At 45.8% G+C, this 24252-nt stretch overlaps 2 protein-coding genes across 6 annotated transcripts in view; one reads left to right on the top strand and one right to left on the bottom strand.

Moving 5' to 3' along the window:
• Positions 1-4733, top strand: part of Tada1 (transcriptional adaptor 1) — a 13147-nt gene extending 8414 nt beyond the window's left edge. The window contains exons 6-8 of the mRNA XM_055624655.1: positions 1115-1266; positions 2945-3107; positions 3655-4733. Coding sequence (XP_055480630.1) covers positions 1115-1266; positions 2945-3107; positions 3655-3807 — 468 coding nt within the window. The 3' untranslated portion in view covers positions 3808-4733. The remainder of the gene's footprint in view (positions 1-1114; positions 1267-2944; positions 3108-3654) is intronic.
• Positions 4734-7730: 2997 nt separating this feature from the next.
• Positions 7731-20451, bottom strand: Pogk (pogo transposable element derived with KRAB domain). 5 transcript variants are annotated; one of them, XM_055624633.1, is made up of 7 exons: positions 20360-20451; positions 19654-20001; positions 19079-19281; positions 14140-14266; positions 13307-13405; positions 10118-11595; positions 7731-7868 (listed from the first exon to the last, which is right to left on the bottom strand). In XM_055624633.1, the coding sequence occupies exons 3-6, from the start codon at positions 19205-19207 to the stop codon at positions 10130-10132; spliced, it is 1821 nt and encodes a 606-aa protein (XP_055480608.1). In that variant the 5' UTR covers positions 19208-19281; positions 19654-20001; positions 20360-20451; the 3' UTR covers positions 7731-7868; positions 10118-10129. The 5 variants fall into 5 exon arrangements, with proteins under 5 accessions (XP_055480608.1, XP_055480605.1, XP_055480607.1 ...); XM_055624630.1 differs by having other exon boundaries at positions 7731-11595; XM_055624632.1 differs by lacking the exon at positions 20360-20451 and adding an exon at positions 20189-20209 and having other exon boundaries at positions 7731-11595.
• Between the last annotated feature and the right edge of the window lie 3801 nt (positions 20452-24252).

Raw genomic sequence — 24252 nt, 5'->3', positions numbered from 1 at the left:
GTGTGTGTGTGTGTGTGTGTGTGTGTGTGTGTGTGTGTGTGTGTATGTGTGTATGTGTGTGTGTTTGAAGCTGATAGTGACAGGAACCAAATGCCACTGTCGTCACCGAAGGAGAAACACTTCACATTTCCCAACCGAAGAACTGCCTTTAGTGGACAGGCATCTCAGAAAGGTTCCTTGCAGCATCCATACATCTGCTTGCCTCTTGGTTTAATTTGTCAGCACAGGAACAGTTTTTTAAGGGCAAAAAAGAGATGTGCATCTGCAGTGGCTTGGGTCACGTATGTTTGAGGCTGCATTTATGGTGTCAGACTGGGCATTGGAACAGTGGCTCACTCAGCCCACTGCTTCAATTGTCTCTTCTTAGTTACTTGACAGAATGCACGTTGCCCCAATACCAGACAGTATGCAAGTAACTAGAAATCATTTTCTGGGTCTCATTTTCCTTGTAGACACTTCTGAGACAATAGTTGCCTTATGGCATTAGAAACATTAAATGAATTCTTTATGAAAACTCATTAAATTACACAAGGATATCTTGATAGAAGATAGTTATAAGTGAACTGCCTGGCCTGGTCCTGGCTCTCCTGTGCTAACATACTCCAGCTCTAATGTACTTGGAAAAAGAATTTGAGTAGACACAAATGTCTACTTGTTGCAGTGTTCTGTAACAAGAGCTTTTGAGGGCCAAAGCTCTTGCAGTGATTTGATAACCATTGAATACTAGATCTTAAGCCAAATTTCTAAGTCATTGGCCTTTAAAAAAACAAAAAACTTACTTTACCAAAAATCATTTCTGAGAAGCAAAAGGAAATGCCTGTGGAGTGGAAGGAGCCCTTGCCTCCATGTGAGGCCCGGGTGATGTTCAGTCTCCAGTACTGCAAACTGAGAAACAAGGTCCACTTGAGAGAAAAGCACGGCCTGTAGAACAGCCTCTTTAAGGAGAGCTGCGTGAGGAAGCGCCTGTCTCTCCTGTTCCCTCTGCATTGGCACAGCCTCTTTCAAGAGCATTTCTGTCATTCTGCACCTCTACCTAAATGCGGCGAGCATTTGACAGTGGAAGCTTTATACTTTGCTTTTGCAGAGTTCTTGCTATTTTCTTTTGTTTTTACAGAATCACCTCAAAGATATCCTGACTTCAGTTGTGTCGAGAAGGAAAGCTTACCGGGTACGAGATGGCCATTTTAAATACGCCTTTGGTAGTAATGTGACCCCACAGCCGTACCTGAAGAATAGTGTGGTGGCTTACAACAACCTGGTTGAGGGGTGAGTGGCTTCCCGTCTCCTGTTCTCACCCTTTGCTGCTTGGTTACTGACCTGATGTGCTGGGCTGCTATTAAAGAATCGGTTATTGCATTTCTGCAAGATTCAAGTAACACCATTATTTCTTAAGCTACAGGCTTTATATTTTTTGGTACTTTTTTTTTTTTTAAACCACCTCTTGTTTAATTTGATTGCTTCTCACTTTCTGAAGTGAAATTGGGTAGCTCCTCAGGTAATCTTTCTTCCTGGTGACCTCTTGCCTGGTCAGGAGGTGGTGTGCTCTCAGCCAGAAGTATGGCCTAAGCCTGATTCTTTTGATGGTGAAAAAAGGAGGAGGAGGAGGGATAGATGTTCATGTCCTCATCTGACTCTTGTAGCAGTAGCTCAAGGTTGTGGCTTATGTCCATGTCTTCTAGTTGTTCTCAGGGTCCTGTTGTTCTGAAGCCCCAGTCTGCTCAGGGCTCCCAAGGCCATCTTTGTTTCTAAATCACCCTTTTATGGTTGGCTCAGATTACTTTTATCCATTCTGCTTCCCCCTCAAAATTTGCTGTTACCTTTAACCTTTTGGGGAAGAAATACTGATCTAGTTTTCCTCGTGGTCACTGTGGGGACTGAACTTCCCCTAGATGTTGGGTTTTGTTGTCTGGTTACCTGGCTCGTGGAGGATGGAAGGAAAGAGGTGACAACAATACAAAGTCAAAGAAAATATTTGTGATTGGGAGAGCTGAAAGGAGTGACAGTGGAGAAAATAACAGAAGGAGAGCAGGTGTAAGGGGAAGTGACAGCCATGGAAGAGATGCTTCCGTGTGCATTCCAAGGCCCTGGAAACATTGTGATGAGTATCATCTTTAATGGGGTCCATGTTAGGTTTCCACTGGTGCTACCCAGGCACAATAAATGTGTTATTACCCAGACCTTATTTAGACATACCTGTTTGGTATTGTTTTATATTTAAGTCATTCTCTAGGGAAGAATGAAAAAAGTATTTCCTTTATAGTAAGGGATGTTGGGAGTTGCCTCTGACATGGCACTGCCCTGGCGCCCTCCATCCTTCATCCCAGTCCCAAGGAGCTGTTTCTCTTGTGGGGGCAGCATTTGTCAAATGCTTTGAATCCACAGTTGTTGCCCCACTCTTTGCTCTACCTGCTCGTATCCTGTAGTTACTCACTGCATTGATGGAAAAGCCCTGCCCGACTTCTCTGCCTGTCTTCTGTTTGGCCTCTGATTTGGGAAGTTAGCAAGATCTGGGTGACTCTCTCATACTCCCATTTTGCTGCTGCCGCTTTTCTTGATGTTTATTTTTTTTTTAAGCTTGCTATAAGTAAAATTTGCCTTCTTCATAATTTGTTTCCACTTTCATATTCCTTTTGTTTGTCTTGTTTTTGCTTTCCAAACTGGAAACTCTGTAGGAGCAGGAAACAATTTGGTTCAGAATCTCGAGCTAAATAAATATATTAGTATTATAAGAGGAAGCTGTAAATATGGCCACATTGTGTTGTTCCCAGCCTGATACCTGGAGACTTTTGAAAATCAAAATCTTGGACTCTTTCTATTTGCAGTGGTGGGTTTCTGATTCATTTAGGGATATCAAAACAGGATGTTACAGCAAGCGGTGTATTCTAGGTGTTCACTAGATCTCCATTGTAAGTGCTGAGAATGTTTTGTTAAAACTCTTTTCCAGCCCTCCAGCCTTTGCTGCTCCCTGTGCCAGTCAGAACCCAGCTTCTCACCCACATCCGGACGATGCTGAACAGCAGGCGGCATTCCTGTTGGCGTGCTCCGGCAACACACTACCTGCCTCTTTGCCTCCTGTGAACATGTATGACCTTTTTGAAGCTTTGCAGGTATGTTTTGGCTCCTTAAGGTTTACCTGGATTTCTTGGTACATTAATGACCCTGAATCTACAAAGATACTTTTTCACTTTATTCTTTTTATGGTCAACAGTAGGAGCCCCATTTTAAAATCCCCAAACCCTGTAATTCTTCCTAATTTATCTCATCTTCTGCTTCTTATTAACAAAAATCCCATCCCAAATAATTCTATAGTTCTTTAAGTTTTGAATTGTTATCACGTACATGCATGTGGGTGCAATGTGTCATGGGTTGCGTATGGTCAGAGGACAACTTTGTGAGGCCATTTCTTTCCTTCCACCTTTATTTATCTGAGTTCTAGGGGTTGGACTCTTGTAATCAGGCTTGCATGGCCATTATCTTTTACCTGCTGATGTCCCACAGACACGTTTAGCTTTCTTATTATCTGACTTGGATTTGCTTAGGTGATCATAGGTATGTAAGTCAGGAGAATTTTTTTTAATGCAAGTTGTATTTTTGAATGATGGAAAAATAAGTCCACTGAAGTGTAACAGGAAACATGTAATTTTCAAATCCCAGGTCCACAGGGAAGTCATTCCTACACATACTGTGTATGCCCTTAACATTGAAAGGATCATCATGAAACTCTGGCACCCCAATCATGAAGAGCTACAACAGGACAGAGTCCACCGCCAGCGCTTGGCAGCGAAAGAAGGACTTTTGCTCTGCTAAACTAGAACTTGAAGATTTGGGATCATCACTAAGTTAACTGGTTCCTGAAAATGGAATGCTTTTGCGTCCACATTTCAAAACTGAAGTGTATAGTGTATGTATAACCTTTCCTATGGAAATGTGACATTGAGTGCATTTTGTGTTGCTACTGTGAAGCCATTAATATATGTGACTGATGACCTACCTGTGTGTCTCTGTGTCCCTAGATAAAGGAGCAAACATTGTGCGGTGCCTGAATAGGGATATTAAGTCAGCTGAGGTGTAGAACCTCTGCTCTGTTGGTAAGATAGATGACATCATAGAATAAAGATGCTATTGTAGCTCAGTCCCCATGATTAGCAGGACTGTGTTCAGTGATGTGTGTTCTGTATCAGGCAGTTTAAAATATGCCTTTCCTGAAGAACTGTACTCTGCATATTGGTGGAATAACCGTGTTAGTCAGAACCTTTTAGTGACTAGTTAGCAGCTAGGGGTGTTAGCAAGCAACCCCGTTTTCACTCCAGAGAATAGGATCTGGGTATGTGGTTTTTTCTTCGCATTTATTACTCTAGTCCGATTCTTAGAATGCAGTTATCCTTAGTGTTCTCTTGTAATTCACTTGTAGCAGTAGTGTCCAAAGGCGGGTAAACTTGTTAATCCCATAGAGTATTTTCGTTAATCTTAGAAACTAATTTTCCTATTTCTACAAAATGTCTGTTTTGCCCTTTCAGGTGGTACTGTGAGCTTACAGTTGACAGTGTTAGTGGTAACCAACTTGTTTTAAAGCTATGTTGCTTTTCATTCATGTAGTATTGATGATAAGTTAGGTGTATAGATGGGTTTTCAGAGGCCAAAACAGTAAGTACATGTTTTTTTGTGTTCCTGTATCTGGATCTGTGGATTTGATTTTGTATTTTAAATGTGACAAATAAACATTTTGGGAGAAATTCTGTTTATTCAAATAAGCAGGTAAGGATATTATCGTCCACAAAAACTGAAGTCCAGCCATATGAGATTTTGGCTCAAACACCAAAAGAGCCAAAGGCAGGTTCCTGAAGGCCTGCATTTAGTAGTATGTGGCCTAAAATAAAAATAAATAAAACAGCGAAAGCTGTTCTTGGCACAAACCTTTTAGGGAGTCAGGTGGGTGACTTGTAGGGGTTGGAAGGGTTTGGAGTGATAGGCACACTCCGCAGGTATGTGAAGGCTCCCCGGGGTGTGTATGTGTGCATTCTCCTGAATTCACAGGAAGCTCTAAGCCGGAAACTTCCCTGGCCAATACTCAGTGACCTTTCCAGTGGGACCAGAGCTCCAGATCCATGGCAATCATTTTATCATGTTTTGAGATTTATGTAAACTGCTTTTTCCTTTTTAAAATGTTTCCTTTAATGTTGTCTTCTTTTCTTACAAACAGTAACCAGTTCTCCTGACTCCCAGCCAGCTCTTCGTCTCCAGCCCAGCCCCTTCAAACATTTCTCCAACAGTCTGGTCAAACAGTCCCTTCTCCCAGCTTTTCCAGTACTAGCGACTCCAGACTCCAGCTCTTCTAGCCTGTCTGCTCAGCTCAGCTTCTCCTGGCTCAGCTGTCACCTCACTCTGCTAGCCCAGTTCACTTCAACTCTACTTTCACTCTGCTCAATCTCTTCTCTAGCCCTACACAATCTTTCTTCCTGCACCAGCTGTCTTCTCTGACCCCACTACTACTTTTTCTCAGCCTCCGCTGGCTTTTTATATCCTCTACTGTTCCCAAAAGCCCAAGAGGCAACCAACACTGAAGGTCACAGGGTCAACTGGGGATCCTTTAAAGGGCCAGGCGCTCAAAAAAATCACACTACAGATTTACATTCTGGTCTGTCTTTCATGCCAGTTGTCAAAAGATTTTCTGAATTAGGTAGATGGGGTTGGGTGTAAAGTAGGGACATAAGATATCAAGAGTTCCTGTAAAAGAAAGATTTCAATTTTTGTGTTCACCAACTGCTGGCTCCATTTCTGATATCTCTGCCAGTTATGAGTCTATGTGCAGTCCACCATAATTAAGAAGTAATAAAGTGTCAAGGATAACTTAGGAAGTTAGAAACTACACAATTAGCTGCTCCCAAATTATCTGTATTGTATGTTTTTAGTAATGTGTTTGGCCACAGGCGTGACTATGTAACAGCCTGCCTTGCTTTACCAGCCACATTGAGGACCTTAGCCATAGCAGCACCCCTGCACTGTCACACTCTGCTGTGACCAAGTCCACCCAACATGTCTCCGTTGCCTAAAAGCACACAACAGAGGCCTGTGAATGTGCTTTCACTTGAGAAATTTATGAAAATAGGAAAGCCTTCTGTCCATCAACCTAGCACTGTAACTTTCGCGGCTGTCCTCCGCAGCTTCCACGGCTGTAACACTGCTAAGGCATGACTCACCAAGGAAACCTATCCAAACTCTCGTCCAACTTTTAAGAACTAGTTAAAACCCCATATCCTCCTTAATTTAAGAAAAAAAAAAAATGCTTGTACCACTTGAAGGAAGACTGCTTCAACAGTATGATGTATTACTACCAGATCTGATAAGTCATGTATAGGCAATAGCTTACCATTTAACTTTCGACAATACCAGCAGATAAATAAAAACACCAGAGCCTATTGTCTTTATTACCAAAGTTTATTACTGGGATCAGTTTCTATCTAGTAGGAAGTACCAGTCATAATGTGCTATGGTAATTCTCAGGAAATGGCTACTCTGCTCCACAGTTGTACTGGGGCTGTTAGGCATAGATCATTTGAGTCAGCGGAAGAATGTGCCAGAAGACCCTGACAGCAGAACCATCACTCCAGAAAAGTTCCAGTGCTATGTAACCTGATGAGTAATGGTATGGGATGAGAAAGGAGTTAGACCCATTGTCTACTCTTCATTAGATAACTGGCTTATGTGTGAAAAGCCAAACATCTTTTAAGCTCTCAAGCAAGAGAAATACTAAAGTCAGGGAAGAGGACTGTAAGTTAGGAAACAAAAGCCCAAACCTGATGGAGAGAAGAGTTTAGATGGCATTTAGGGATGACAAGACGGTACCAACAGAGCTAATGGGAAATCAGTTCAGATCTTAGACGTCACTGTCATGTGTTCAGAACTCAAGCTGGGCAGGTTTAATGACTGATTAAAACATGAGAAAAGTGAACGACACAGGAGAATGAGTACCTGAGTAGAAACTGGTGAAGATGTCAAAAACAGTACAGTATCCACATGAGCTGAGTGGAGGAAGAGTGGTCACAGCAACCTGCTGGCCACACTATTTGGAATGACAGATCTAGCAATGGCTTTGCCTATGAGGTTCTGGGAGAATTTTTGTAGCACATAGCTTTGAAGGAATGTTTTTCCTAATAGTCGACTTACACAGGAATGCACATGACTACTGTGGAAAAAGTCAGTGACTCACACCTGTTCTTATAGGCTGAAGTCTGAAAACAGCTGTGGCTTAAGGCCCAATCCTCCCACTGCCCTTTTGACAAAAATATTAAAAGGACCAAGTATGAGTCAGTGGGCTTGTTCTCTGTAGATGGCAGAGGATTTAGAGACTTCTGCAGGCAGCTTAAAAAGCAAAGGCTTGTGCACCACGGACTGCCTCATTACAGAGGACAACGGGGAAAGTCGGGTCATTAAATAAGACCCTAGAAGGGCTAGCTGCCTACCACTTGGGAAGGTCAGTGTAACAGCATTATTTACGTCAAACTCTTCATCTTCCATACTAACCTAGTTTACCTAGAAAGAGCCATCTTCTGCACCAAGACAGCATCTCCACTTTGCTGTTATCAATATCTCATTCCCTCTGTGAGGAGACAGGAGTGCATGAATGACGTGTTTCTACAAAAGCTTTCCTGTTGTTGTGACCTGTATAGAAACACTTCTACTGAAGCATCTGCAAAGGTATATATATATATATATATATATATATACTTGAGGTTTCTTCTCCACAGAAAGGACACCACGAGAGCTGTGGTGATAGTGCATCTTGGTGTTAGACAGGTGTTCTCTTCTCCAGAAGATACCCTTGTTCACTTGTGTTTACAGGCTTCCATAATGGGCAGATGGAGCCAGCTCTGAAAGAAGAAATGGGCATAAAGTTTCTTCTCTAATCCTGTCACTGAACCTAAGGGTCCTATACTTGGCTGACACCTGACAGGTGGGCAGGACTGTCGTTGATGGGTGCTCATGCTGCTGTCCAGACCTAGAGAGCCCCACTGACCTTTCTGGTCCCTCTGCAGCCATCTTCTTAAAATTTTTTCTTCCAACTGTTTCAGTTCCATTTGTTGGAAAACAATGAGAACCTATGTATGAATTAGCTTGGATTTCTGGATGTCTTTTAACAAAAATAGTATCCTATTCCACAACAGTAGGTGGTTTAATGCCTGTATCTCCTGAACTCTCCACTTTGCTGTGAATCCTGTCTGTTTCCATCACTCCCCCAGCAGCTGTGGATAGTAGCATCTGGAGGAATAGAAACGCATGCTGTTGTGAGGTGTGAGTACCAGTGTGAACAGCATGGCTTAGCACGGTTTTCTGCACTTTCCTTCTCTGATAGTTTTTGACTGGGTTCCTGGAGTGGCAAGTTGCTTAGAAAATTGAAAATGTTTTCTAACAGAGAGGGAGAAAGCAAGAAAAAAGACAAAACAACTGCAACTCAGTCAGATATCCAACTGGGGCAGGAGAGTGGTCAGCAGAAAAGGAGCCTGAATCCACGGGGCTTTAGAAAGAGTAGGGGCGTGGGAAGACAGCATTTTCAGTTTTAAGTGCTTATTCTGCCCTAAGTCTAGGGCTCAGTGTTTAGAGTACGATGAGATAGGAGAGCAAGAAGAAGGGATATGCCACTAAGGAGTCTGTGCTTACACAGCACAGAGGGTGGAGATTTCTGTTAGCCTTGTCCTTGCATGGTGGAGGTGGGGGGCAGAAGTAAGATGTAACAATAGACTTATTTTTAAATCAAGTAAAGGTACATTAAGTTAGTTTTAGTCCTCTCGTTAGAGCTGGCCACTTTTCGAAGTATGCAGGTGGACTGAAGGAAAATGAGAATGGTGTAAGTTGCCTGTGCTGTCCCTTACTCAGGCCCTCCTGCTTGCTCAAGGTGTGTGTACAGGGGATGTGGGATTTTGCTAGGGTGGGCTCTGCTAGGCTCCCATCCCGTTTTCTTCCAAAGTTGCCCCTCTTCTGCATACCACCCCACTTGACCTTAGGCGCTCACTTTCCTCACTAGAGGACTGTTTCTGAGGCAGAGTCCTTTTTCTGTGCATGTGTGAGTGTGCAGGGGTCTGTGTGCATCATATACATGCAGAGCTGGCAGAGGTCAGAAGAGGGTGTTACATCCCCTGGAACTGGAGTTACAGCTGGTTACGAGCTGTTGTATGGGCACTGGGAAATGAACCCCAGTCCTCTGCAAGAACCAACGGTAAGCACTCTTTAAACTGCTGAGCCATCTCTCTAACCCAGGATTTACTTTTAATGACATAAATAATGTGCTTCTCTGTGTGAAAAGGGCATGTGACTGTGGGTGCACTGGAGTCTAAAGAGCTCATTGGACCCCCGAAATGAGGGTGCAGGTGGTCATGAGCTGCAGGATCCAGGTGCTGGGAGTCAGATTCTGGTCCTGTGCAAGCACAGTATGCTCTTAACTGCTGAGCCAGCTTTGCAGCCCTTCAAAGATTCAATTCAAGAACACCTTCCTTCAGATATCTGCTGACAACAGGAACTGACTGTAATGGCTCACCCCAGCTGAGGTTCCATGGACTAAGATGTTTAGAAACTCTCAACATTCCCTAGATGAAAGCAAGCAATACATATCACCATCTCCCTGGTGAGCATGAAAATTATAACGATCTCCCTAGTACATGCCTGGAGCCTAGAGGTCACTGTACTAAAGGCATACTCCATTCTCTCCTGAGTCATGGTCCTGCACATCAGCAAAAGGCAGTGCAACTATGTAAGTAATGCAAGCAGACAGACTGCACGTCAGAAGAAAGTCGTCTCTTCAGACAACCTTCCTGGGAACCAATGTCGGACTATGCTCTTTGGGCCAAGTAACTTTCTGCAGTGGAGCTGCTCTCATGTGAAGGGTTCGGACTGCTCCTTGCCCATCTTACCCATTGATTACATGAGCACTCCTGGATTCAGGCCACAGGACAAAATACAGATCTGTTTCTGATGAGAGGGAAAGTGCTGATCTGTCTACACTGTGGCATGGCAGGCTTATTTAAAGAGAACTTGAAAAGAGAAAACTAACACCCATAAAAAAGGTAAGTGCTAGACATGACCAGGGGTGTCAGTGGTGGTGGAGGAGCTATTCCTGACCAGTTACCTGAGTCTTCTCTCAGTTGCCCTCAGCCACACTTGCAGGATCACATTCTTTTGGTGGTTCTCTGGGCAACTCGCTCTCAATTTCCCATAGGACGTCACCTTCCTCCTCTAAGTTGCTGGATATGTGGCACTTTCTGAACCCCTGCACAATTGATTCACTTGAGATGCTGTTCCATGCAACCATGACCCACTCCAGGAAGAGGCCCAGGGGTGGCTTCTTGGCGTTCCCAGTGGGGCTCAGTGCCAGGTTCCCAGCCAGAAGCCAATTGGAATACTGGGCCCGGACACTGTCATTCAGTGGCTTATAGACCACCACATCCAGAACCTGCAGCTGGGAGGTCAGGCCCCCTGGGATGATCACCATGTCTGTGTTCATACTCTCCATGGAACTCTTCACAGAGTCAGTGGCGTGGCACCGGAAGCCATTCAAGATCAGCATCCCTCGCTGTTTGGGCACAGCTCCAGTTCTCCGTCTCCACACAACTTCCAACCAGTCTTGCATCAAGTCCTCAGTCATCCACCCATAGCGGTGGCAGCGGATTTCCATGCCACTGGGGAACTTCCCAGGCGGAATGTATGTCCCCCTTAAAATGATGTAAGGGGGTAACTTCCTCCCATCAGCCAAGACACCTAGCATGGCTGTGATCCTCAGTTTCTCCCTGCCTGGCGTCTTGACCAAGATGGGCTTTTCCCCCTGGTTGTCGACAGCCACTCTCGAGGGCACCTCTAAGCAGATGGGTGTCTCGTCTGCATTGCCCATCTGTGCTACTTCATAGTCATGTGTCCGGCGCAGAGCCAGCACGCTCTGCTGGTAGGTGACCAGCTTCTCAGTCAGGTCCTCGGCCAGGTGCTGAGGGACTGGCACTTTGTGCCTCAGAGACAGGTCATACCTTCTCATCATTCTTCGACACCAGCCCAGACTTGCCTTGAACCCTTTCTCTGGAATGTTCATCTCCTGGGCAATTTCAAGAGCTTTCAACTGCATGGCCTCCCTGGTGATTGGGTCCCCTTTGGCCTGCATGTATCTGACATACTCAGCCACACGCTGGTCTACCAGGGCAAACCTTCCATTCTTGGGGCCTCGGAATGCCCGCCGCATGGCATGGGCATTTTGGAGCTGTGGTTTCACTTTGCGCCAGTCGCGAACGTTTTTTTCCAACACCCCAAACTGCTTGGCAGCCTGACAGTTATTGGTGCTCTCAGCGTACTCCACCACCATCAGCTTGAACCCTGCATCATAACTGCGACGCATGCCCCGACTGAACTGAAACTTGCTAGCTAAGTCGTCGGTCGAGAGGTCATACCCTGGGAAGCCCATGGCCATGTAGAAAGGGTACCCCTCACTCCACTCAGGCAGTTCAGTGATATCCCGAGGCAGATGCAGGACAAAGCTGTTGAGGTGCTGAGGTTGAGGAAAATGGGAGGTGGCATTCACTGCGCTTGCCCAATCTGGAGTCCTAAAGTCAGGTTCTTCATTTTCTAGAAGACAAATAAGGAGGGGCAAAAATGCCAGGATGTAAACAGTTTATTCATAGATTTGGGGGAGGTCATAAATTTTAATCTGGAGTGAATTAATTTTAATCAATTTAAAATCATAAATTTTAATCAAAAGTGAACCAAAAGTTTAACAAATAACAATCTAAGTCCTTATCTATATCCCATTAACACGAATTACCAAATCTAATTTTCACATACTGTGTGTAGAAGAGGCCATAGATGCTATGAATAGATAGATGGTCACCAAGCCATGGAAGTGACAAGAGGACTTTTAGTCGGAACTGAATATAGGTCCTAAGTCTGAAGCACATAATACTGGGGAAAGGTTCAGATGAAAGGAATGTCTGCAGGAAGGCCTGGTGACGTAGACCTGTAAACCCAGCTATCTGGGAGGCAGAGGCAGGAGAATAATAAGTTCAATGCTGCTGCACTGGGCAACTTAGTAAAATCCTGTCTCGAAATATAAAAGTAAAGGCCAGCTGGGGCTAGAGCTTGCTTAGCATGTGCATGGCCTTAGGCTGCATCCGCCCTCCGCCCCCAGCTTCACGCAGTGTTCACGTGGATGGGGAGACAAATGTATCCATGCTACTACCTAATTATCACAGAAATCTGGATATACCATGGCTGAGTCATAGCCCTTGAACCAAAGACAAACTAACAACCCTCCCCAAAAAACCCCAACCAACCAAACAAAAACCAAACCAAAACTACAACAAAACTTTTGTCAGCAAAAGTAAGCCTTTGTATAAAGCAGACACCTTGTTCCTACACAGCAAAGATGAAACTGTTTTGTCAAAATTTCCATTTGGAAGGTGGTCACAGGAAGCATGGTTTAGGGAGATTCCTGCATCTCCCAAACATAAAGGCCATCAGCTATAAAACGCACTATTATGTGCCATTAAAAGAAAAGAAAAAAGCTATGGAATACCACTCATTTTAAGAGGCATTCTCAATTGCAACGTAAAGTGAAAAGGAAAAGATGTAGAATCAGTAAAATACAACACTTTAAACCCAACTACAGAGAAAAGCAAATATATTTTGGCAATCTCAAAGCTATGGTATACATATTCACATATGTAAGTTTCAGTATGTGGTGTGGCTGTGCACATACACACATACTTTTTTCTTTTTTTGAGAGAGTCTCATATAGCTCAGGCTGGCCAAGAATGACCTTGAACTTCAGCTCCTCCTGCCTCTACCTCACAAGTATTGGGAGTAAGTGTATTTTCCCAGCCATTTCTTTTGATAAATTAGGTACTTCTTAGAAATAACTACTCAAATATGTACTGTCGCTGTTACTGCCTTTCCTACCCAGAAAGGAACAGGAAGCCTACAGTAAATACATCTACAAACGTGCTTTGTCCTTCTCATTATGCCTTAATCTGCAGAGGAATATGGCATGCTGTCAAAGTGGCCATGCCCATTCAGGTATGGACCAAATGCTGTAACAGCCTCAGTTTGCTTCATGCACACACCTGATTACACATCAAGGTGTAAACTCACAACCAATAATAAGATGGAGGCCCAGGAGAAAGGGGTTGCCTCAGTCCAAACAATACTAGAAAGGGTGATCTTTACATCCCAAAGCCTATACATAATTGTTGGGCCTCACTCCTAAATACCCTACAGAAGGCACATGGAAACCAAAAACCCAGTTTCTCTTGAGTAGATGCTGAACTAGTTTATTCAGTACCTGCAATGGTTACTCCCTGGAGCCGCCACTCATCAGATTTAGGAAACTCCTCTTCCCTTTCCAACCGACTGATCATGTCTGGCTTAGGGAATGGGAATTCTGTTCATAGGAAATAAAGTAGGGAAACAGCTGTATATTACTGGCCTCGCACAATGGCAAAGTTAACACTGCCTAGTACTCAGGACCACCTTCACTTTGTATACCCCCCACTCCCACCCCTATGGCAGAAGATGGAAACAGAGCTTGGTGATACTTAAAGACACAAGGGATTGAAGGCAAAGTCTGTCTGGGGATTTCTGAATCCCTGTCAATGGGAGCTGGTACTAGCAACAGCAAAATACAGCCACTGGCAGGGAGGTGGGTGGATCCAGCCATCAAAACAATCAACATTTTGGAACCCAACTGGGAAAGTCTTCCTTCTAAATTGTTCCACTCTGAGAAGAGGGATAATGCTAGTGTATGTTTTGGGAGAATACTCTCAGGGAGTATATCCCTAAGTGTCTGAGGCTGACAGGACAAAGTTTTCCTTCCCAGGGATCAACAAAACACAGGCCTAGATCCGTGCTGACATTCTGAAGGCCACATTTTTTTCTTTTTCTTTTTTTTAAGGATTGGGGATACTTGGGCCAAATGAGAACTATTTTAAGCGGTAACATCGGTTTCCAACTAGAAGGACATAATCTGTAAGTCCTGTCCAAAGCAAAATCAGGGAGTTCAGCTGGCACAGGAACGGGAGGGGCGTCCCACTCAGATGAAGAGACTGGAACAAGATGAGAGTTCTGATGGTCTTGGGGTCCAAAGCATCCCAGAGGCAAAGGATAACCAAGCATTACCCAGGGACAGGACAGTCTCATAGTTCATCCTCATGACTTCCCGGTAGAGGGCTTTTTGTTGCTCCGTCAGAACTTCCCACTCCTCATCAGAAAAATAGATGGCCACCTCATTAAATAGGGCTGGAACCTGGAACATGAACAGTACTTTCTCAATGACTGGTATGTACACACACACACACACACACACAGAACCTTACATACAGTGAGATTGTGCAGCCTCCATTCTTACAGGTCAGGTCAGGGCTTTCACTCAGGCAAAAGGTGTGTCTACATTATTATTGCTCTTGGGGACAAGAGCCCTCCTGTGTCCCGCCACAACAGCTACCACCATCAGGCTGGGGGACCCTGGACATCATCTCAGGTACTGTGTGTAATCTGCTCAGTTCTCCTGGGACTCCAAAGCCAAGAAGCCATCCACACCCCACATAAGTGTCCCCACAAAGATGTCCATCCTAACCTACACCTCTCCTATCAACTGGCCAGAGACCCTCAGCCCAGAGGATGGGGCTGTATCTCAAGCTGAATAGAATTACTGCTTTCTACGGCATTTTGTGGGTCACACAGATGTCTTATAAGTGAGCCAACCCTTCCAACTGTTGACTCAGGGCCAAAGCTGTTCTGAGGGGAGCCAGCCAGAGAAGGCCCCTAACTCGGCCCTTCCAATACGTAGGAGCACAAGTAGCAGAGATGGGCCAGTTTGAGCTCCACTTATGAAATGAGATCCCAGCAAAATGGTGGGCTTTTAGGCCCAGAGTAAGCTCCCCACTCCCCACCCCATTCTTCCAGCTTTCCTCTTTTTCTGGGTAGCAAAAGGAGGGAGTACCTTCCTAGCTAAAGATAGCCACCAACATGTCTTGTTTTTCCAACTGATTTGCTTTTTTTGCTGTATTTTCTTTTGTGGTCATTAAAAATCCTACTCCAAAGCTCCTAGTCAGTGAACTTGTTCCACACTGTCCACTTTGCATTCTCTCCTTCAAACTCTTCAAAGCTGTACCGTGGGCCTCGGTGATCATATTCTCTCCCCTTAGCTTAGGAAAGTCAGTATATACATGGCCTGCAGCCTCTTCAAGAGCTAGGCTGTGAATCACTCATACACCTGGCCTTTCTTCCTTATCAACTGGGCCTACTTACTACACTGCCACCGCCACACCACTTCTATTTAGGGAACATTTACTGGGAAAGGCTACTACTGCTGCCTGATTTCCCTCAATGATCTCACAGAAAGCAAAGGTACTCCAGTTTAGTGAGGGTTGGGGAATGGGCTCAGAGGACTCTTATTTCTGGGCAAAGACAGCCAATAAGTGGCAAGGTTGAAACATGGACCCAGCACTGTGAGTCCAAGGCTCACTAGAGAGGACAAAGCTTTTTCCCTGGGCATCTTCTGTCTGCTCACAGCTGTACTAGCTGCTCACCCGATGCCTCTTCAACTCTGCCCACCATTCCCCTTGGCCCTCGAGGGCCTGACTTTTATACCCACCTATCTTCAAGACCTAGCCCAGACTACCTTACTTCCCGGGCTGTGAGCACACCTACAGAGCACCATGCTGTCCTGTGCTTAGCACTCTGGTGCCTCATTGCACTATGCATCTCATTTCCCTTCTCTGCTCATCATGTAAATCTGACTTTGCTGAAAATAGCCTATGCTTACATTTCCCTAAGTCCAGGATGCTTCCTCTAGCTCAGTGGTTCTCAACCTTTCTAATGCTGTGACCCTTTAACACAGTCTCTCATGTGGTGACCCCCAACCATAAAATTATTTCAATGCTACTTCACAACTATAATTTTGACACTGCTATGAGTTGTAATGTAACTATCTGATATGTAGGGTATCTGAAATGTGACTCTATGAAAGGGTCACTTAACTCAAAAGGGATCATGACCCACAGGTTGAGAACTGCCGCTATAGCTGGTAGGCACGTACCGTGCATTACTGAGCAAGTGACTGAGGCAAATCTATTACTCTGGATTTCTCTTCTCTTGTCATTCTTGGAACAGTTTCAGAGAACTAAAGTTTCATCTGTCAAAAAAACAAGGCAACTCTCCGGAGTAAGAATGGACAAAAACTCTTTACGTCTGGAACGGTAGGAGGGGAAAATGCTGTGGTCCCTAGGCTTCTCTCAGACTTCTTCCTCAATCTGGAAGCCAGGCAGTGCAGAGGTTTTCCAGCCTGCTGTTCCTAACACCTGAGATTTTAAACAGCTCTCTCTTGGGCCCTTACAAGTTCCAGATCTAGGACAGAACTATTTATAGGACTCTTCCACTTGCTGATAGAAGAATGCAGGCCTAGTTATAGCAATCCCTGCAGAGCAGGTAACACATTCTAGACCTGGATAAGTGATGGCCTGTCCAGAGCTGGTGGGGGATTCATCTCTCCTAATTATCCCATGGCTAGAGGATCTTCACACAAGTCCACAGTAAGCACCCAAGGAACAGTACAGAGATTTAGAAGTCTCTTCAGAGCCATGTAAAGATGGGGCAAGACTTTGGGTCCTGTTATACAGGCCTTTTTTTGCTCCACAGGAGCCTTTCATTTGGTCAAACAACAGAAGGTAAACAGGGCTGGCTCTAGGAAAAACTGAGAAGCCAGGTAGTGTGTAGTTCAAGCGTCACTGTTCTTTGGCCTTGCAGGTAAGAACCTGCAATTCCTGTCCTTCCTCTCTCACATGATTAGGTACTCATCAGAGAGGTGTTCTTGAGCTCATGTGCATGATCTTGTTCTCCTAGAAGCTGGCTTTCCAATATTTACCTCCAAGCACAACCCTTCTGCAAAGTCCTTACAACTGCATGGCTTTACTAGACAGTTGACATCCAAGAGGAGTTGGAACCACTACACCAATGGAGCCTCTGCTAGGTCAGTACTGTTTAGGGCATTTCCATTCCTATATACATGATCTCTGACCTATTTAAATAAGCCATGGATATGAGAATTGCTATTGAACTTTTATGGTTAAGGAAACAGTGGCTAAGTAGCTTGGCTGACGTCATACAGTGTTGACTCAATGGGCCATGTAGGTCTTGCCATGGTATATGGTTTAAGACTCATTCCTCAGAGTTACTCAGGCCAGCTCTAACTACCCAGGAAAGCACACAGCGTTCCCTGGCCTACCTTTTTCCACTGCCTGTCTCGGACTTCAGGGGGCTTTTAGCTCTACCCACAGCTTCCCTCTCCCATGCCTCTGATCATGCTGTTCTCATCTAGAGAATAAACTCTCTCCCTTCCCTTTGCTCATCCCACTCATCATAAGGCTCAGTTCAAAGTTTATTTTTTTTCTATTTGAAACAGTATTTCTACTGAACACAGCTTATATGTGAGTAGTCCATATTAACCATCCTAATTATTGTCAAAATATACATTTAAAATGCAGATTCTATTTTTTCCTCCTCCTAATTTAATGTGCTATCTGTGTCTCAACCATATGCTGTTGACATTTCGGACTACCCAATTCTTTGTTATACGTGCAGGTACCTTCACCTGCATTACAGATGTATAGGGAGAGTCTTGGCTGAAATTGAAGATGCTATTAGGACCTCACACCCCAACCTCTACTTTGGGTAACAACAACTAAAATTGTTTCCATATACTGCTAAAGGTTCCGGGGGCAGGGGGATGGGGGCAAAGCTGTCCATGGCTTAGGACACAACAGGCCTGTCAACAGGCCTGAATGAGACGTCCCCGCTTCTGTCTGTGAGAGAATCCTGAGCTGACCTGTTAGGCTTGAAAGAAGCCTGTCTTGAGAGTCACAAGTCCCCCAGGAGACTGAGGACTGCATGAAGGCAGGGATCTTGTCTTAACACTATGCAGTAACTGAAGACTCACAGCAGACTTCCCAGAGGTTACAAATGGCAGAATCCCATTCCCACCCCTCAAGCTGCCAGGCTTCCTCTTCTAGCTACTCTACTCATTTCTTTCTTTCCTGGGCAAGGCATGCTCTTTACCCCTTTTTTTCTCATTTGCTCAACACAATCATATGTTTACTTTTACTGTGCCCCATTGCCACACTTCTCCAGCCTATTTAGATATACTGGGTTGTCCATTTTAGCCTCAGAATCCAGCGTTTCTACTGCTTTGTGGTCTTCCACAAGCTAGACAGGACTGACCCCTGTCTGAGTCACAACTGGGAGGACACGGTGGACAAAGAACATGAAGGGTAAAAGGCTGCACAACTTCGGAGCCAGGAGCCTAACAATGCACTGTCGGTCTATAGTGAGATATAACACAGAAGGATGTGCTATAGAAATGGCTGCAGCTTGGTAAGTCAGTATACACAGGGCTTTCCACAGGAAAGTATACAACCTTTTGGTACCTGAGGTTCCCTTTGGTTAGAGGGGTGGACTAGATAATCTGGAACAAGCATCTTTCTAGTTCATTGTCCCCAGCTCGGTGTTCTATGATGAAGAGCATCCCTCTCATAGGGCACAAAGGATATCATGTACTGATGATATTGATGTTTATAGACAATGAAAACCTAAGCAACATCAATTTGTTAGTCATACTCCATTTCCATGACCCCAGTAACTATTGTGAATAAATGTATTAAATCTTGTTCCACTTATACTTGGGTATTCCTTACAGCTTAGCATTTCCATTTACACCTAGGTGACAAATAGCTCTGGGTGCCAACTGTTATGCCTAAATTCTCCTCATGTCAGTTCAATGACCCAAGTCTTATATGTATCTGGCGCCTACAATATGTATGATGATGATGTTAAGCCAGGCACAGGAAAATGGGTGATTTAGTGACAAGAAGACAAGGTCTCAGCCTTGTTGCTGGAGGCCCTGTCTCCATCACCACCTCAATTATTTGCCCTGCCTTTTGGAGCCACAAGGCTGCTTTCTGAGGAATGCAAACACATGAGACTGGGCTATTTTTACTCCCCATGTCTGCCCCAGGAGGAGACCGAGAGCAAGGCCAGCCACATCCCACCCTTTCTTACTTACCCATGTGCCTTCTGAGCTGATCTGTACTTTCTGCATATGTATGGGGTCATCCTCCAATTCCCGGATCTGAATCTCTTCTTTTTGCTCTTCTTTCAGGGTCAAATTTAGAGGGTATGCTGGGGACTCCATCTCTGCACCCAAGATTTAGTAGGCAAACCAGGTGTCAGTGTGAACTTTTGGTTCGCGGCTGGGTACACACCAACCTGTTAAGTTCAAAGCATTGTCTGCTTTCAGCTAGAAGGGAGGGATTCAGGGAAGGTGGCTTATCTCATTATTATTAGAGGGGCCGTGGGCAGAGAATATATCTGGCTAGCTTCAAACACTGGAAAAGCTTTCTGTGACACGGAGACCAGACTAGTTTTCAGAGACCGTCTGTGCAGAAGGGCAGAACTGAGAACAGGGGGTGAGCATTCCAGGAAGAGGTGTGGAACAGTGCAGTGACAGGCAGAAGTTTCCCATTGAGTATTCACTCACAGGGAATCAGGGCCAGAGCAGAGTGGTGCTGATTTGCTACCCGTTCAAAGTGTCTGAGCCTACATACCACATTTGAATAGTTAGCCCCAAATACTCATCACCTGAATTTTCCAGATTTATAGGCGCTGTCCACAAGCCAGTTCGGAAACTTAAAGTCTTTCTGTCCTAAACGACCTCCCAAAGCCAAGTCGGTGATACTGAGATGGGTGTGCCTGGGTGTCAAGGAGGCCAACCGGGACCTGGCAGGACTCCTCGCCTCTGGGTCGCAAATTCTATTTGAAGCCTCCTCAGACTGGTACAAAGAGCTTCCCCCTAGAAGCCTGCTGGCAATTTCTGGGTGTGTGGTGAGTGTGCATCTCGCGGGTCCCATTTCCCGGGACTTCCAAAGCAAAGATCTTGGCGGAGTTCGGAGACAGCTTCCCCAATGTTTCCGGGGGGCGGGGGGCGGCCTGGGGAGGTAGGAACGCGCGTGAGCTCTCAGGAGCCCGGGCCTGAACTTGGCCGCGGCCTGTTCCCGCGGGGCGGGAGGTGGGAGGGGCCGGCGCGAAGGTGCCCGCCGCCGCCCCTGCTCGCTCCATCCATCTTGCCCCACCCTCTCTCGCCGCCCCCGCCCCTCCGTTCGGGTCCCCAGCACACCTGCGGGGCGGCGACATCCCGCGCCGCCCACCTCCCCGGCCGGCCCGCAACAAAGGCGGCGGCGGCGGCGACAGCTGCCATCTGCGGTCCCCGCCCCGCCGCGGCCCGGCCTCCCCCGCCGGCCTGGAGGACGAGCCGCCCCGGGCGGCCCCGCGGGCCGCGCGCACTCACCCCGGCCGAGCGGGCGGCGAGGGCTGTGGCCCGGCATTCAGCGCGCCATCGCGTCCGCCGCTCCCGCCGCCCCAGCGCGGCCCCGCGGGAGGGAGCGGGGACACGTGGTGGGAGGGGAGGGGAGGGCGGAGCCAGAGGTGTTAGGGGGCGGGCCAGGACCCGTGACGTCAGCAGGCCTCGACGCCGCTTCCGCTGACGTCAGCGCTGAGGGCCGCGGTGCAGGGCTCGGGAGTCGGTGGCCCGGTCGTCCGCTCGCTTGTGGCCGCCGAGGTGGGCGTTTGCTCGGCGCGACGCCGGCGGCCCCTTCGCTTGGGCGTCAGAAATGCTGCAGCCCAGCGTTCCTATTCTGTCCCAAACGCTGTTCCCAGCATACCAGCGAAGCCAACTTGAAGATTTTTGTAGTATTGCTCTTTAACTCCCAAGCGTGTAATCCCCTGGACGAAGTAATTGTGGAGAAGTTCTTTGCCTGCAGCTCTGTGAAGAATGTGGCAGCAGTGTTCCAAGGGACCTCGAAAAGCCTCCTCATTCCAGAAGAATATTCTTACAGTTTGATTTCTGTTTAAAAACAGAACGGACAAACAAACAAAAACACTTGCTACTTCTTGAAACACTAAGATTGAGTTCAACCAGGGGCCTGGTGATTTATAGCCAAGGAGAGGAAGGCGTGTGGATGTCTGGGCATGAAGAATTACTAAGAGGAATTATCAAAGGTTGAGGGATTCTTGCTAAGCCCACCGAACAGGATTCTTGTTGAGAGAAGGCCGGGCTGATCAGATATCAAGAGTGCTAAACTGACAGAGGGGGATTCTTACCTAAACTAGGCTGGGCAAGCAGATGATGGGGTGGGTACCAAACTCTGGTCCTCCTCACCACAGCCCCGAGGGAAGCTTTGTAAGGACATTTTAAACTTACTGCTTCTGCTTGCATATGCAAGCACATGATGTGTGTGTAATCACAAATGCCGTGACATAGACGGGCTGCGCTTTTGACACGCAGCATAGCTGACACACCTTTTGAATGTCCTTGTAGCTGACAGGAGCAAAGAGGGATTCATCACTGGATAGAGATTATTCAAATATTGAGAGAGGAGGTTAGGATTTCTTTGTTGTTTTAACAGACGTCTCTTTTGATGTGTAAATTTAATCCTTTAAAAGCAGGAGTGGCAGCTTGAATTTAATTTTATTTTTAACTTTGCTGGCAGTTTCCAAAAGTGAAAACGTTGTCAGGAAGACAGACAAGGGGCCTGGGGTCATTGAGGGCCTGGCACGTCAACTTCTTTCAAAAATGAATATATGTTCTCAAGTAAGAAAAAAGCAATGCCAAGTTTTAGTTTGTTGAGAGCTCCAATATAGGAAGAGGCTTCTCGGTGACCCATTTGAATCTTTAAAAATTTTTTTCATAAAGATATTTTTATGTGTATGACTGTTTGCATGTCTGTCTTAGTTTGCTTTCTATTGCTGTGAGAAAACACCATGACCAAAAGCAACTTGGGGAGGAGGGTCTATTTCAGCTTGGAAGTTGTAGTCTATCATGAAGGCAAGTTGGTGTAGAACTCACTGCAGGAACCTGGAGGTAAGAACTGAAGCAGAGGTCAGGAAGGAGTGCCATTTACTGGCTTGTTCCCATAGCTTGCTCAGTCCACTTTCTTATACAGCTCAGGACTGCCTCCCAGGAATGACACCAGCCAGCAGGCTAGACCCTCTCAAATCAATGAATCATCAATAAATCAATAATCAAGAAAATGGCTCACAGAGTTGCCTTTAAGTCAGTCTGAAGAAGGCAATTCCTCAATTGCCATTCCTTCTTCCCAGATAGGTCTTAAGTTTATGTCTAGTTGACAAAAACCAACCAGCACAATGTATGTATGTACACTATGTGTCCATGGAGGTTTGAAGAGAGCACTAGATCCCCTGGAACTGGAATTACAGATGGTTCTGAACCACCATGTGAATGCTTGGAACTGAACGCAGGTCCTTTGCAAGAGCAACAAGTACTCTGAGTTGCTGAGCCATCTCTCCAGCCCCTTGAGTTCTTCCTTTGAAACCACAGTCCTATGCTTTCACTATTGTTAAGGGACCCAACTTTAGGGGCTTAATTGCTAAGAATGCTTACTCAGAACAGGTACAGGTACCTTTTTGGAACAGTGCATTGCAGACATGAATGTTGGAGTAGTTCTCTAAGCCTAGTCACTTCTTTCTGCTTCGCTTTCCTCAACCACTAAGAAGAATTTCTCAGCTTTCCCTCTGATTCTCAGTCCAACTTCACCCAAATGGGGAGTGTCTGAGGCAAATCCCTGAGACAGTGTCTGCCTGCAGTCATCTGACAGCATAGGTTTCTGCTAGAAGGTGCTTTATATCTCAGCAGAATGCCTGTGTAATCAGCATAATGAATCTTTAGGGATGCTGTCGGTCTGATTTCATCCTGATTCCTATAGATTATAGCAACATCATAACATAAGATTCCAAAAGGCAGGGCTGGAGAGAGGGCTCGGTACTTAAGAGCAAGTGTGGGGACAGCTAACAAGCTGGCATGGTTCTGTGCAGCCTGTAATCCTGGCACCTAGGAGAGCAGAAACAGGAAGTCCACTGAGGCTCACTGCCTTCCAGCCTTGGAGAGAGGAAGGGAGGGCTAGGACACAGACATGGGTGCGCACGCGCGCGTACGTACACACACACACACACACACACACCCCATAGCTTTGGAGAGGGTATAGGGAGGGCTAGGACACACACACACACACACACACACACACACACACACTTTAAGTTCAGGGAGAGACCCTATCTTACAAGGAATAAGGTAGAGAGTGGCAGAGGAGGGCTCTGTACCTCCTTCTCTACACCCAGCTCCCACAAGTATCCCAAAGCTTCAAATCCCACAAAATATTTTTAATTCAAGTGCTGGGGGTTGTTCTTACTGCGCAAGATCTGATTACACCCATCCTTGTTTTGTAAACCTGCCCAAGACATACCTGAATGGTTGATTAAACAGCCTATACCTGGGCAGAGCAGAATGGGGTAGGCATGCCTTAAGTTTCCTGGGCTTCAGGGTCAAGAGAATCATGGAAAACAGACTGAAGGGAAGAGAGGAGGAAGGAGCACCCCACAATGGGTTAGGTGAAGAAGAAACCAGGTAGCCTGGGAGGGGGAAGGACTCCAATAATGGCTTGAAAAGACCCAGATGAAGAAAACAAGCAAGTACCATGGGATTATGGATGGAAGGTAGACCAGATGAGGAAGATTAAGGTGGGTGGCATTGGATGGAGGTTGGGAGATGGATGGTGAGATACTGAGACAGTGTAAGTGAAATATCTGCCCAGCCCAAGGTAAATGAGGCAATTATAAAAGCTAACAGGTGTCTGTGTCTTATTATTTGTGATAGCAGGTTAAATAATACTGCCGTGATAATCTAAGGGCTAATAATAAGACACAGCCCAACACTCATTTTTTATTTACTGCAACACTGAAGTGCCTCTGATTAATATGCCTTTCTGACTTACCTTTTTCAGTGGAGGCTCTATAATCCTTAGATCAGCATGGCTTCTGGCCCACTTTATCCTATTCTCTGGTATTTTGGCAGATTGTGTTAATAGACTTGGTCCTTTTTGTCCCCATAGTACTGTTGTATCTTGTGCCACTGCTGAGGTGTTGTGTGCAGCATAAACTTCAGTGCCCCTTCACTTGGCCTGGCCATGAGCTACAGTTTGGCTAACTGAATGTGAGTAGAAAGGACTCCTGAGCAGAGATTTTAAGAGGGTTAATCTGCTTCCAGGTGAACCTCTGAGACTTGATGACCTTTGCCATGACAAAAACATTGACTTCACTGTCCTTCATTCTTGGTGTCTTAGTTCCTTTTCGGTTGCCATAAAATGATCCCATGACTAAGGTGAATTA

Source organism: Psammomys obesus, unplaced genomic scaffold (assembly GCF_907164565.1).
Source record: "Psammomys obesus unplaced genomic scaffold, mPsaObe1.curated_primary_1811, whole genome shotgun sequence".
In the NCBI taxonomy this organism is placed as follows: Eukaryota; Metazoa; Chordata; class Mammalia; order Rodentia; family Muridae; genus Psammomys; species Psammomys obesus.
The sequence above is the reverse complement of the archived record's forward strand: the minus strand, read 5'-3'. Positions and strand labels throughout refer to the sequence as shown.